The following is a 14991-nucleotide window of genomic DNA, read 5'->3' as shown; positions in this document are numbered from 1 at the left end:
CGGGGTGAGAGGCGGTTGATTGGACAGGGCGGGAGGATAGGCGCGAGATTGGACAGGGTCGGGGGAGAGGCGCGTGATTGGACAGGTCAGGGGAGAGGCGCGTGATTGGTGCTCGCGCAGCCTGTCTGGACATTGGCGCCATATTTACTTTTGAATGATGGCTGCGGAAAGTGTTTGTTAACGGTGGCGGAATGGGAGGAGTGATCAAAGTGTCTTGTTGCTGTCGGTGCCGTTGAGCATGGTTAGGAAATCTTTTCACTAAGGATCGTGGCTACGTTGCCGGTGATCGAATTGATACAAACGAGCAGCAGAGAGTCCGGAAGCAAGCCTTCGGGGTAATGGGTGGTGGCTGTAGTTGTAGCGGCCTTACGTTCGCTTTTTAAGGAGACGGGAAAACTGATTGTGTTTTCAAGTTAAAAATCACGCAACACCAGGTTATAGACCAACAGGTTGGAACTTCAAATGAACCTTTTAGACTAAATCCCAGTGTTGAGTGATTCTTAACTTTGTCCATTCCAGTCCAACACCGGCATCTCTACATCGTGTTTTCAGGTTGTTTTCATTTCTGTCACCGTGAAGGCATAGTACTCGCAACTAAATTTTGCCACAAGTGCTAGTTTTGTTGTGATGAACGTCCCTTGTGAGGTTGAACTAAAATTTCCTGGGCAACTAAAATGAAGTTGATAGGTTTAAATTAATCAGATATTTTCGCTGCAGTATCAGCGTGTGGATAACTTCAGACTTGTCAAGTCGCTCTCATTTTGAATAGAATGCTGTATTAGCTGGAAACCGTGCTTCCTTTCTTTCTGAGTCTGTTAAAAGTGAGGTTTTTTTTGTAAATACTTGGAAATATTGGTGCTGTTCTAAATCTGAAGTCAATCTCTGCCAAGTAAGTGAAATTTACATGTATTTTTAATTTTGATAAACTCGGGTGATTCTATTTAATACTACCACCTGTGTAGTCATGATTTGGAGATGCCGGTGTTGGACTGGGGTGTACAAAGTTAAAAGTCCTGTGCAGATTGACTAGGATCTATACTTTTCACATTTCAAAACACATTTGAGTAAAACTTTTTGTATGAAGTGATTATACTACAGCTTTATTAATTTTTGTTCATTATGAATGAAATTCCAAGTAAGTGGTATACCTGTAGTGGGGTTTTAAATTTAATCTTTGATATACTTTAAGAAATATTGTAAATCTTAGTGTCATGAATCAGAAAAATTTTGAAGAAAGAATCCTTGAAATTCTGTTATTGCATTAGCCAATTTGGGTGGTGGATTTGTCATTTCAATTAATTCTGTTGGTTTTAAGAAAAGTTTTTCTAGTGTCTCAAATTTTTAAGTTGTTGCACTTCAATGTGAAAATAGTGATTTTTAGATATATGAGAAATCATGAGCTATGTAAGGAAGCTGAAAATCAGAAATCAACTTTTATTACGGTTTCCACAAGGCATGTGACCAGCTAGGTACTAATTATGCAACTATTATGAATACTCCATTACTTTTCATCTGTTTTGGCAGTGTTATATCCAAAACAAGTATTGTCTTCTGTCCCACCAAATATGCAAAAGAATTTGAACTTTCTATCCAGTAGCCTTAACGGTAGGGACACTGATTTGAGATTCTAATGTTGCTTGAGTTGGGTTTTTATGTTTTTGTTTAGATGTCATACTAGTGTATATGCTTGTTCTGAATTTTCTTGTATTCTTCTAAAAACGTTTTGAGTGACGTCTTTGCCATTGATTTATGCCCTTTGCTATGAAATGCTTTCGTACTTTACATTTTGGATTACTTTAGCGATGCAACTATAGTCTGAACTCTCTTTTTATTTAAAAGTGCAAATTTGAAATAAATGAAAATGCAATATTGCACTTCTTTAAAGTTTTTTGAATTATAAAAGATTGTCAACATAATTTGTATGTTGGTCGCAAACATTAGCACAACTGATTTGGACAGATTGATTTCAGTAAACAAGCTGTGTCTGCTATGCAGAAATTACTTTTGAAAAATATTGTTTCATTGGACTCAGACTTCTATCTGAGGTACACTCTATAGCTAACTTAAAGGTATTACATTTTAATGAGTTAGCGTATTGAATGTTGTCTAAATTCTTGTACTGCAAGTTTTGCTTATTCTTAAATTTAAGGTTTTAGCTCAGAGTAAGGATTCATTTTTTTTATGTCTCTTGCCTTCTGACCTTTAATTTTAACCTTTTTTAACCAATGTCGTCTTTTAATATCAGCCTCAGCAGTTGCCACTTTAATGACACCAAAAAGATTGAGTTAATTTTGACAATGTAGCCCTGCTTTACTAATGTAGTGATTTGCTGATCAAGTTTTGAGCCCACAATCTTCTGATTCTTGTGTAACTGAACAAAGGCTGGTTTGCATGGATTCATAAAGAGCAAGTTATTGTTGAATTCATACATGGTATCTTAAGTAATGCCATACCTGTATTTTCAAAAACCATTTAACAAATTGAGCTCAGTTGTATACAATATAAGTATTTAGACATGATGAGTAGGGAATAGAAAGCAGGAGTAAGTGTGCTATATGATCTCTAGAGTGGAAAGGGAATCCCCAGTTACCTTGTTTTCCAACTATACTGAAGCCTGCTGATATGAGAGAATAGCAATCTGAGGGGAAACTGTTAGATTCAGTGAATAGTGAGTAGTGCATGCACTTCCTTCTAAAGAAATATGAACCGGTAAGTGTTGTGGCCCAGACACTAAGGAATAAGTTTAAGAATAGAAATACAATGATCTATGGCTCAGATAATATTGAATGCAGGTATGTTACTTTTAAAGGATTACTATGTGATATTGAGAGCTAAGCAAGAAGGTGATAAATCTATATTCAATAGAGTTATTAGAGTCATTGCAGAAAAGATGCACCACAACAGAAAATCTTGTCATCAGTGGCTCAACAGCATCACGTCTGTGTTCAAGTAAGTTGTGGATATCGGAGTTCCAATATGCTGTCTGCCTCAACGATGTTTACTTTGTCTCTAATTAACACTGCTGTTTCTTTAACTATCTCTTTGTAAGGTTTATAATCATTGGATTCCTTCTTGTTAAATTTTGTTTTGTTTACTCTTTTGTGATCACTATTGTCCAGATGTACATTTCAATGTGTTCCACATACCCTACACAATTTCTTAGAGTTATAGTGTGTTTCCTTGCTTTGTTGGGCTAAAGCATACTGATGAAGACATTTCTGCAGTACAAGCTTTAGGAGTTTTCATATCCCTCTTCTCCCTTCCTGTTTTTCATCTTATCTATTTTGGCATAATTGAAGCACTCACTTTATAAAAGTATATCTTTCTTGGGATATGGGCTGCTTTTGTTGCCCATCCCAAATTGTCCTTTGAAAGATGAACCTTGACATGCACTTCACGATTCTGTTGGGCAGGAGTTCCAGGCTTCTAATGTAATAACAATGTAGGAACAGAGATTTTTAATTCTCTCTCAAATAGTGTGGCTTCCATAGATCCTGCCGGTGGTGTTTCCACATACCTGCTACCTTCCGGGGGGTAGAAGGTGCTGTCAAATGAGCCTTGAAAAATTTCTGCTATGAATCTTTCAGGTGGTGCACATTGGCAGGTTGCTTTGTCTTGGGACTTGGGCTTGTGCATGAAACATTGATTTCCCCCGCTCCTCAGTTGCTGCCTGATCTGCTGCGCTTTTTCAACAACAACAGAATTTTCGACAATGATCTCCAAGATCTCCTCACTTTCTCCTGGGCTGCTTTATTCTGGATGGCGTTGCACTTCAGGCGTTATTGGAGCTGCATTTATCCAGACAAATGAAGACTATTTCATTGCGCTGCTTATTTATACCTTGAAGATAATGGAAAAGTGGCATGGGATGGGAAGCCTGAGGTAGGATTCTGGCAACAGTATGGCATGGGCTGGGAAGCCTAGAGTGGGACAATCGAGCTGGCATGGCGTGGACAGGTATAACCCAAAGTGGAACTGTAACAGCAAAGAAGAAAAAGTTGGACTTTAAGTTGTTTTCAAAATATAAAGATAGATAATGTGAATGGCACCTATGCGTGGTGATGGTACATACTTTTTAACTGTTTTATCTTGAATACATGTGTCAATAAGTGAAAATATTTTCTATATTATGTCATAAAGCTGGTTACTCTGCCCTTGAGTTTTTTCAGAGGGAGTAATTGGTTAGGCTCCAACTCTGCTGGGTTTGAAAGGTTTATTGGGGCCCTTTTTGTCTGCTTTTAACAGATAATGGGTCCGGCCTAAGGCTTTCATGCCATGAAAAATATTGTTATAATCAAAGGGGAATGGCCAGCTAGGTATGGTGTGTAGCTAGTCTTCGTTTAGAATTGAGTTAGTTGCAGCAAAGGATGTGTGAAACAGGTTACTGAACTCTCTCTTCTGACTTTGTAATCTGCAAGCTTTTTTGTCTTTTTTATTCTTTGTGCTATGGGGTCTGTTTATTTATTGGGACTGTTGCAAGTATTTTGGAACCGCATCATTTAAGCCTGAAAGGTCTGTCTGGTTTTTGGATAGGATACGTTATTCGGGTATTCTGTTTTTGGTTTATGTTTCATTCTGTAATTTTTAAAATAAATTGTTTAAAGTTTGGCAGTCGGACCACCGAATTTGCTCTGGGAGTATCCACTGTACACTTACCTGAAACAAATACCAAAGTTACAGACTGAGCTATCTACTTGAAAATGTTTTGAGGATTGGACCCGGTACATAACAATTGTCAGGTGTCCAGTTTTATCTATACTGGGACAATTTGGCTATGGGCAAGGCTACTTCTGGAGCACAAGTCTTCAGTGCTGTTTCCAGAAAGTTATAAGGACTTGTGGCTTTTGCTGTTTCAAGTACATCCAACCATTTCTTAATATCCCATGGAGTGAATGGAGTTGTCTGGAATCTTGAGGCAAAGATGGATCATCCACTCACATTCTTAACCTTCAGCCAGAAGTGCTATCAGCCTTGTCTATTGTATTGGTTCTCCCATCATTGAGTATGGGGGTTATTTGTAGAGCCGTCACCTCCCTGTGAATTGTTTGATTGTCCATCACTCTTCATGACTGGATGTGGCAGAACTACAACGCTTGAACCTGATTCATTGGTTGTGGAATTGCTTGGCTTGTCTATCATTGTGCTACTTATGCTGTTTGCACCAGTAGTCCTGTTTTGTAGCTTCACCAGATTGCCACCTTCTTTTAAGCACGATTGGTAGAGCTCATGACATGCCTTCCTGCTCTTTCCCTTTGAACCAGGACTCATCCCCTGACTTGATGGTCACAAAAGAGTGAGGGATATGCTAGGCATGAGGCTACAGATTGTGTGGAGTACAGATCTGGTGATTAAGGTCCACAGTGCCTTGTAAATGCACAGTCTTGAATACTTAATCTGTTTGGTGTCTATCCCATTTAACAGTGCCGAACCACAATGGAGGCTGTTTCCAATATGATGGAACTTTGCCTCTATAAAGGTCACTCTTTTACTGATATTGTTATGGACAGATACACCTAATGGTAGGTAGGTTGGTGAGACTCTGGTCAAATGCATTTTGCCCTCTTGGTTTCCTTACAACCTGCCATAAATGCAGTCTAGAATCTAGCCCTTTTTTATTGGACTCTATCTGCTGTTAGTCATAGTGTTACTAGAGGATTTGAAATCCCAACCCCCCCCCCCCCCCACATACAGTAGCAAGGATGCAAAGCTTCCTTCAAGTGATGATCAGCATTTGCGTACTGATTCATCAGCCGAGGAGGCTTAATGCATAGTAATTTCCTTGGCCATGTTTGACGTGATGCCATGAGAATTCATGGGGACAGAAGTTCATGATGTTCTAGAAATCCTGAGCACCCTCCCAACTGTGTATACTACTGTTCTTTATTTGGGAGAAAGTGAGGACTGCAGAGGTAGATGAACCATCCCCGCCGCCCCCACCCCCTCACTTCATCTACCGATTGCACTCCCAGCTACCTTCTTCCCCACTTATCTCGCAGCCCCCTTGGGCCACCCCTTCATTTTTGATGAAGAGTTCATGCTCAAAACATCGACTCTGCTGCTCCTCCGATGCTGCCTGGCCAGCTGTGCTTTTCCAGCACCACACTTTTTTCGACTTTTATTTGGTCCACTTCACATTGTCTATCCTGCTAATGGGACAGGATATATCAGAGGTCGTGATGTGTGGAGCATTGGGTGTAAAGGTTTTGTTCTGAGAATGTGGTTGTAGCCTGTTGTTTGACCAGTCTCTAGCTCTCTCAATTTTGGTCTTGATCCCCACATATTAGTGTGGAGTAGCTTGCATGGTTGATAAGGTTGTATTGCCTGGTGTTTTAGTTGTAGGCAGGATTTCCACTTAATTTATTCCTTTCTTTGAGATTTTCTAGTGTTTGACACTGAGTGGTTTGCTAGATTATTTGAAGGCAGTTAAGAGTAAGCCATACCTCCATGTCTCTGGAGTCAGGATGGTCATTTCTTATTCTAAATGACATTGGACCTTTTATTGAACTAGATGTGTTTGAGAATCAACAATGTTATTCGACTTCGAATTCTAAATCTGGATTGGTTACAGGAGATCACAATGATACACCAAGAAGACAATGGAATTAAAGTGCACAATGCCAAAGAATGTAGAACTTTTTTTCTCAGTTATATTTGCCTCAAAGGAAAAAATGATTGAGGTAGGTTTTGCTCGCTGAACTGGAAGGTTCATTTTCAGACGTTTTGTCATCATATTAGGTAATATCTTCAGTGAGGCTCTAGGAATTCTTGTGTCATTTTTTGGCTTGTCCTAGTATGGATGTGTTGTACCAGTTGAAGTGGTGTCCTTCCTTATCTTTATGTAAGGATACTAACGAGAGAGGGGTCATGTCATTTTGTGGTTAGTTGATGTTCATCTATCCTGGTAGCTGGTTTTCTGCCTGTTTGTCCAATGTAGTGTTTGTTACAGTTGCATATTATTTTGTAAATGACATTTAATTTTGTTTGTCTTTCATCAAATGTTAAATAATAACTAAGACTACTAAAACAATAACTAAAATTTGAAGTGTTGGTCCGAGACCATCTTTGCGTGCCATTGTGGGTTTTCTGCTTTGTAAACAATTGACAATGATATTTAAACTGTCACATGCATTATTGCTTGATTTTAGGTATGAGTATTGAAGTGAACTTTGAAAACCTTTAGCTCTCATCAAATGGAGTTTTCGAATAATACTGTCGAAAGCCAATTGGTCCAAAGGTAAATTACTTGTTGAAGAGTTACTACAGTTGATTTAACAGTTTGATTTTGTGAGACATATTTTCTGAAAGTTTGTTCTTCACAGACCACTAGAGCGGGGAATAACTCCTTTCAACTTTCCCAAGACAAAATCAGCATTATGGGATCCAACACCCCTTGATGATTCAATAAGCATACACCTAACTTACTATAGGTATGAGTTGCAGATTATTTGCTTGTCCATTTTGAGGTTATCTTTTGACTTTTTAAATAATCTGTTTATTAATGAGCTTAATTTCTAATAGTTTGAATTTATATAGCACTGCATTATTTGTAAATGCATTTGAGTGCAAAAACAAAGATGACTTGAACTTTTGAGATGCTAGTTTCTAATAGTTGAAAGTATTTGATCATTTCCGAAACCACGGAGTGTTGACGATGCTTTTTTTTTTGGTATTAAATTGTTTGGAAGGTAACAGATTGAAATATAATACATCAAAGTAAAATGATATAGGAAATTTAGAAAATAAGAGCAGGAATAGGCATTTTGTTCCTTGAGCCTGCTCTATCAGTCAATATGATCATGACTAAGCATCCAACTCCAGTACTCTTGTTCCCACTTTCTCCCATACCCTTTGGTCCATTTTTAGCCCTAAGAACTATATCTAACTCTTCGTTGAAAGCACTTAAAGTTTTGGTCTTTACTGTCTACAGCAGAGAATTCTACAGTTTTGCCACTCTGGACAGGAAAATAAAAACCACCTCATCTCAAACATACATTGCTGACACTGTATCCTTAAACTGTGACCCCTTATTTGTACTTCCCAGTCATTAGGAACATCCTTCCTTCTCATGAGAGATAATTTGGGTTTCCGATTCTTGTTTGTTTTGATCTCCAGCATATGTGGTTGCATTTTATTTTGACACCACTGGTGAACAGTTCCTTTTTTTTAAAAACCAATAAAGACACAAATAAATTAGAATAACTAAGCAAGGCAATGTATAAAAGTGAAAAATGCTGGCTAAGACATTAGTTGGTACAGAAGTTTGTTTTTACTTGGAATGAAAGTTAGTAGGAAACCAAAGGTCAGGGTGAGGTTTGCATCAAAAAGTGGTTTACTCGTCTGCTATTGGCCTTACCAATGTATTTACCACAACTAGAGCAGTGAGTTTGCAGTAACAGGTTGGAGTGGTTGTACACATTACTGGTTTGTGTCCATTGACTGTTTGTTTGGGGTATGGCCAAAATTGTGAGCAATAATGTCTCTAAAGGTTTTGTGAATTGGGATCTGGCCCTTACTTTCTAAACAGCCAAGCAAAACTATCATACAGCACTGAAACAGACCCTTGGGTTCACCAGTCTACAGCGACCAAAATCCCAAACCAAACTGGTCCCACTTCCAGCACTTGGTCCATATCCCTTCAAACGTTTCTTATGCATCTACTTATCCAAATGTCTTTTAAATGTTGTAAATGTACCCATATGCAATTTTTAAATTGCTCCTCATGTCTTTTAAATCTTTTTTCACCTGATTTTGAAGCCCCACCCTAGGGAAAAGATGCTTCCCATTCACCTTATCTATACCTGTCATAATCTTATAAACTTCTGTATGGTCACCCCTCAACCTTTTGTGCTCCAATCAAAAAGTCCCAGCCTATCCAGCATCTCCTTTAAATTCAAACCCTCCATTCCTGGCAATATCAACTCCTCCATTCCATGGGTCCTAAATGCATCCACCTTCCTGGCAACGGTTGACCTAGATTGTTTGCAACCTTGGTGTTACATTTTAGTAGTTCACAAGGTGAATGTATTTGCACCATCAGTATCTTCTCCTTGCACGTCTGAAATCTGGTACGCCACTGCTTGCCCACTGAGTCATCTTTGACCCTGCACAAGCATGAGTTCATTCAGATTTTTATTTCTGTGTTTGCACCTAGCTATCTTTTGACCTATATTGGCTTCTAGTTAAGCAAATCTTGAAATTGTTTTTCTTGTTTTTTCTTTTAATCATCATCAACCTTAACCTTCCTAGATATCTGCCTTTCTCTTGCCTCTTGAGCATCTCCAGTGTGAATCAGATAGAAATGTGAAATATCTTCAGTTGCCAACATCCTAAGTTATGGGATTGGAGTCTAGAGATGGACTGCATGGAAACAGACCATTTGGTCCACTCGTCAATGCCAACCAGATATCTTTAAATATAGTCCCATTTGGCCCATATCCCTCTTAAACTCCTATTCATATATCCATCCAGATGCTTTTTAAAAGTTGTACTTGTACCAACCTCCTCCACTTCCTCTGGCAGTTCATTCCAACCTCTGCACCAACCTCTGTGTGGAAAAAGTTGCCTGTTAGGTCCCTTTTAAAGCCCCCCCCCACCACCTCACCTCAAACCTATGCCCTCTACCTCTGGACTTCCCCAATCCAAGGGAAAAAAACCTTGTCCATTTACCCTGTTGAAGCTTTCCATGACTTTTTAAAAAATCTCTAAGGCCACCCTTCAGCCACTGATGCTCCAAGTAAAATAACCCTAGCTATTCAGCTCAAATCCTCCAACCCTGGCAACATCCTTGAAATCTTTTCTGAACCCTTTCAAGTTTTGCAACATCTTCCCTATAAGCAGGGAGACCAGAATTGAATGTAATATTCCAAAAGTAGCCTAACCTGAACCTTGTTTATGATGCTCCCTAAAACTTGACACTTTGTCCAAACTTTTGGTCATCATCTTTAATACAGCAGCTCCTATGTAGTCCAGTATTTAATTTTGTTTATTAAAACTCTAAATCTACATGCGAATCTTTATTTTGAAGGCCTTTCGTGAATAGAGGTCGATATTTTCTAACATAACAACATTTTTTAAAAATGTGCTTATTGTCTTTTCCTTCGTTATTCCATCTTTTATAAACTGTACACATTACTGTAAGACAGCTGAAGTATAGAAAGTTTTAAATTATTTCTGAAGAAAAGTTCTGTCACTGCATGTACACTACTGAGAATTATATACCACTCTACAGAAACCCGAAGCTGCTTGTGACAGAAAAGATCTTGCGTTTTGTCCATCGTCATGCCAAACAGAGTGGAAGAAAAGTATTCTCCTGTTTTTTACTAGGGTCATTTGTTGTGGATGATGGTAAGTCCATTATGTTCATTTCTTTAAAGATTGTGTTGTGGTTTTTGAAGTAACTAGTGAATCTCTTGTATTAAGTCTTGGTTAATGACAGTGTTAGGAAGTTTGTGCTCTGTCTTTAATTTTTAATATTAAATGTTCAATATTTTATATATTTATACTTGTGTGCACTAATTTTGTCAATGTTTATACATCAAAAGTCTTTATATGTAATTTGTATAGTGCTTTTCATGGCCCCAATTGCCCCAACCCGCTTGACTGGCACCACATCCATGAGTACTCAGAACTTCCACCACCTCTTTCAATGCAAGCCTTCTACACACGCATGCACTTGCTCTAAATTCCCTTCCCTATATATTAATTCATTTCCTTACTCTGACAAGGGTCTGAAATTAAGTTGATGTTCATAATTTGTACAAAGCATTTGAATCCAAGCTGAGTTCCTTGACCTCTGATCCATGTCCTTGCTAAGACCACTAATGTTCCACAGCTTCACTCGCATTCATGCCTTTTAGACTCAACTATTCGGATTTGGAGATGCCGATATTGGACTAGGGTGTACAAAGTTAAAAATCACACCACACCAGGTTACAGTCCAACAGGTTTAATTGGAAGTCTGTTGGACTATAACCTGGTGTTGGATCTTCAACTATTCTGAGATAGTCATAGCTGGTGTGTCTCATTCTATCCTTAAGCTTGAGGCCATTCAAAACTTGGCCCATCTCTTAACTTGCAACAAGTTTCATTCTCATGTCATACCAGTGCTCATTCACCAACGTTGGCTTACAGTCAAGCAGCATCTAGTTTTCAAATTCTCATCCTTGTTTTCGAATCCATCTGGTCTGCTTTTTTTATCTTCCTGCCAGTCCTTCAACACTCTGGTATCTGGCTTCCTCTTGATTCTGGCTGCTTATGCATCCAAAATGTTACCTACTCCGCCATTGGCTATGCTTACATTGCTGATTTTTGGGCCTTAAGCTCTGGAATAGTTTCTGCTCTCCACTTTACAACATTTCAACATGTTTCCTTTTTCTTTTGAGTTTCTCATTTAAAAGCGTTGATCAAGTTTTTAACTTGGAATTACTTTATACATATTGTTCAGTGAATGTCATAGCCAAACATAGAATGAAAGAGTTTACATTTAAGATCAAATTTGATATTTTCTTCAAAATTAATTGAAATCTGCAGTCAGCTGAGTAAATACAACTTATTCACTTAATACAGATGAGGAAGGTGTTACATTAATTGTTGATCGTCTTGATCCTGGGCGAGAGGCAGGACATTCGGATAAGGTACCTACAGCTCCTCTTCCTGAAGATTTCATCATTCCATGTATAATTGATACTCAGGGACTTGTTTCCAGAGACACGAAAGTTTATTCATTTGAGGATTTCAATACAGCGATTAAGGTAATTTCAACTGAATGAAAACATAATATTGCACTTAAACAAGCGCATACAAGTGTTCATTCTCCCCCCAGCTCTCCTTGATTCAACATTGTGACAGTGAGTGAGAAAGCAAGAGTGATTTTCTTAAGAAAAAAATGTTCTGTCCTGCTTTTGCTTCTAGCTATCCATACTTGCAAAGCTGAACTTCTACAAATGTTTGATAGTCTAATTTATTTCTAAGTTTGGGAGAAGATTGTAGCTTGGGTGCTCATTGTTGTGGTTCTGTTCGCCGAGCTGGGAATTTGTGTTGCAGATGTTTCGTCCCCTGTCTGGGTGACATTCTCAGTGCTTGGGAGCCTCCTGTGAACCGCTTCTGTGATGTTTCTTCCGGCATTTATAGTGACTTGTACCTGCCGCTTCCGTTGTCAGTTCCAGCTGTCTGCTGCAGTGGCCGGTATATTGGGTCCAGGTCGATTGAATCTGTGGATGAAATCACTCATCCACAGATTCAATCAATAAGCACATTGACCTGGACCCAATATACCGGCCACTGCAGCAGACAGCTGGAACTGACAACGGAAGCAGCAGGTACAAATCACTATAAATGCTGGAAGAAACATCACAGAAGCGCTTCACAGGAGGCTCCCAAGCACTGAGAATGTCACCCAGACAGGGTACGAAACATCTGCAACACAAATTCACAGCTCAGCGAACAGAACTAATTTTATTTCTAAAGTGTGGGAATAGAATGTTTTTAGCATTTTTGATCTGTTATAGATTGCCTCTATTCGGTTTTCCTATTTCTCAAACTTGAGACTATTGTAGGATTTTTGCTGACCTTAGCTAATTTACAGATTTTTTTTTTAAACAAAGAGCTCTATCAAGCATAAATGAAAGTATTCTTGTCTATTGATGGCTGTGTGTGCCATCAAAAATTCAGTTAGCTAAAGAGGGGCAAGAAATATGTTTGCTTTAACTGCCAGCAGCACATGTTATAAGTTGTCAAATTCGGCTCTCTTTAATTATTGAATAATATAACAGTAAGGCCAGTATTACTGAGCAAACCTTTAGTTCTAAATATGAATTATCATAATGTGTATATTTTTAACATATGAACGCTAAATGCAAACCTCAATCCAAATTATATAAATAAGATGGGAAAATTACCATAGTTAAGGGGAAAAGAATAAAATCAAAATTAAACCATCTCATAAATAGGTGATTGGAAAGAACTGATGATGGATTTACCTCCGGGTTAGAGATGTTGTCTCACTAAAGATAATAGTGACTCAGTGCTATCTGTGCCTAAATCATGACCTGCAAATTTTCAGACTGTTCCAGTGAAGTAAAATTCTGTCATATAGCAGTATGTTACTCCAGAATCCCATTATTTAAAAAAAAATCTGTAAATTCTGTCCTGTACTATAATGAATTCAATAATCTCCTTGGACCCATGTTAGCATGAATCTGCTATTGCTTGACGTTTTCAGAACAATCTTGCTCCCTAAACCAAGACATGAGTTTTTTTTTAATAGTTATTGCTGCATACAACAATCACCATAATTATCTGAATGAATTTCTCTTATTCTTGAACATGGTAGTGGACTGTCCATTTAGTTATTAGGACAAAGGGGGATGTGAATTTTCCTAGAGGCCTTAGACTATTTAATCTTAATATTATTATTATTATTATGGTTATTGTTTTTACTACTGCTACTGGTGACCCTCACCACACTTAATGGCAGCTGTTGTAGAATTGTTGATTCTATCAAGGCACTTCCTACGAAAGCAAGTGAAGGAAATGTTTTCAGGTCTCGATGAATTGCAGGAGTCCAACTTCTAAATATTTCAGTTTTATACAAAATTGATGCTGTACAACTGCATAAAAGTATACCAGAACAAGCTGCCCTAACATACTCCCTTTATGATTATTAAAAGTGTATTTTAATCCCAATTGGCTAGAATCTCTATTGATTTAAGGCAATCCTTGTCTTGAATTCTGAAAGTGGTAGTCTTGAGGATTTGATATGTACTCGTTTGTGTTAGAATAATAAACGAAATACAGATTTGTCAGTAATTGTTTATGACTTAATTTACCAGATGCTATACCATTATTGCTGTAGCAAGAAAACAATTGACTCTTCCAGACTCCTTGTGTTGAGAGGTCGCATTAACTGTACTGAGAACTTGGATAATCTAAGCTTGGAAGTCCGATGGGCAGCTGTTACAGTAGCAATCACATTTGATGCCACTCCAATCAATGCAGTTCCCATAATTCCTACAGCTTTGGCAAGAAATTTAACCAGCCCATTAAATATTGCTCAGGTTCAAGGGACGTACAAATTTGGGTAAGTTGGTTATGAGAAGGTAGTTGAAAAGTTTGTAAGAATGTCATTATGAATTTATAAATATTTTAAAGATAACTTGGAACAAATTGGGCAATAGATATCGGACAAGAATTTAGAATTAACTTTAAAAATTGGATTGACTGTAAGTGTGATTTCAGTGTAAAGTATTAATATACCATCTTTACAGTAGGATACACATCTCAAACTTGCAATTTTAAATTTTCTCTGGCATTTATTACTGGTAACTTTTAACATTTTCATGCAATGATTAACGATATGGTAACTTGAGTTTAACTTCCTTTTGCATCTGACCCAAAGAGTGACAATTTTTGTATTGCTGTTAAACAATTTGTGACCTACAAAATGAAATGGTTATTTATGATATACAGAGGAACCTTGCTTATCCAAATACTGGATTATCTGAAGGAGATCTTGAGGTGTTGATAGAACATGACATCAGAGGTGTTTCTTGCAGTAATTGCACCTTTTTTGTTTTACAATGATTTAAAATCTCTCTGATTCTCCTCTCCTCCTCAGCTTTCCCTGCAGTTCGACACAAAGGCTGTACCCTAAACTCCCCACCCCTTCCCCAGATAATCTCTCCAACATTATCATGTACAGGGCAAAGATGGAACCTGAGGAAAACTTGCAGTAAAAAGTCTGTTTTGTTATTTGGAGACTTACCCCTCCCTAACAAAACAGCATGTCTTACTATTGGTGTCCAGTTTGGCTGCCTTGGTTGGGGAGGTAGGTGGCGTGCTCATGCACGCAGTGTGCTGCTGCCTAGTCTCCTGAACGGGTAAGCAAACTTTAGCAATGCTTGCTGTGTCAATTCCATTGAACTGTTGAGGGGGTAGGAGGCTTCAGCAATGCTGTGCTCAGAAACCAACCCTGAGACAGAGAGTGAGCAAGGC

The 14991-nt window shown here is 38.3% G+C and overlaps 1 protein-coding gene across 3 annotated transcripts in view; it reads left to right on the top strand.

Annotated features, from left to right (window-relative positions):
• The first annotated feature begins 161 nt into the window (after positions 1-161).
• The window catches only part of stil (STIL centriolar assembly protein), a 47901-nt gene continuing 33071 nt past the window's right edge, over positions 162-14991 (top strand). Inside the window, exons 1-6 of one of the 3 annotated variants that reach the window (XM_060830438.1) lie at positions 162-335; positions 7146-7234; positions 7320-7427; positions 10229-10344; positions 11566-11633; positions 13830-14077. In XM_060830438.1, coding sequence (XP_060686421.1) covers positions 7191-7234; positions 7320-7427; positions 10229-10344; positions 11566-11633; positions 13830-14077 — 584 coding nt within the window. In that variant the 5' untranslated portion in view covers positions 162-335; positions 7146-7190. Of the gene's footprint in view, positions 336-7145; positions 7235-7319; positions 7428-10228; positions 10345-11565; positions 11751-13829; positions 14078-14991 lie in introns of all 3 variants that reach the window. The other 2 variants (XM_060830436.1, XM_060830437.1) reach the window with 2 other exon arrangements.

This window comes from Hemiscyllium ocellatum, chromosome 9, assembly GCF_020745735.1.
Source record: "Hemiscyllium ocellatum isolate sHemOce1 chromosome 9, sHemOce1.pat.X.cur, whole genome shotgun sequence".
Classification (NCBI taxonomy): Eukaryota; Metazoa; Chordata; class Chondrichthyes; order Orectolobiformes; family Hemiscylliidae; genus Hemiscyllium; species Hemiscyllium ocellatum.
The sequence above is the reverse complement of the archived record's forward strand: the minus strand, read 5'-3'. Positions and strand labels throughout refer to the sequence as shown.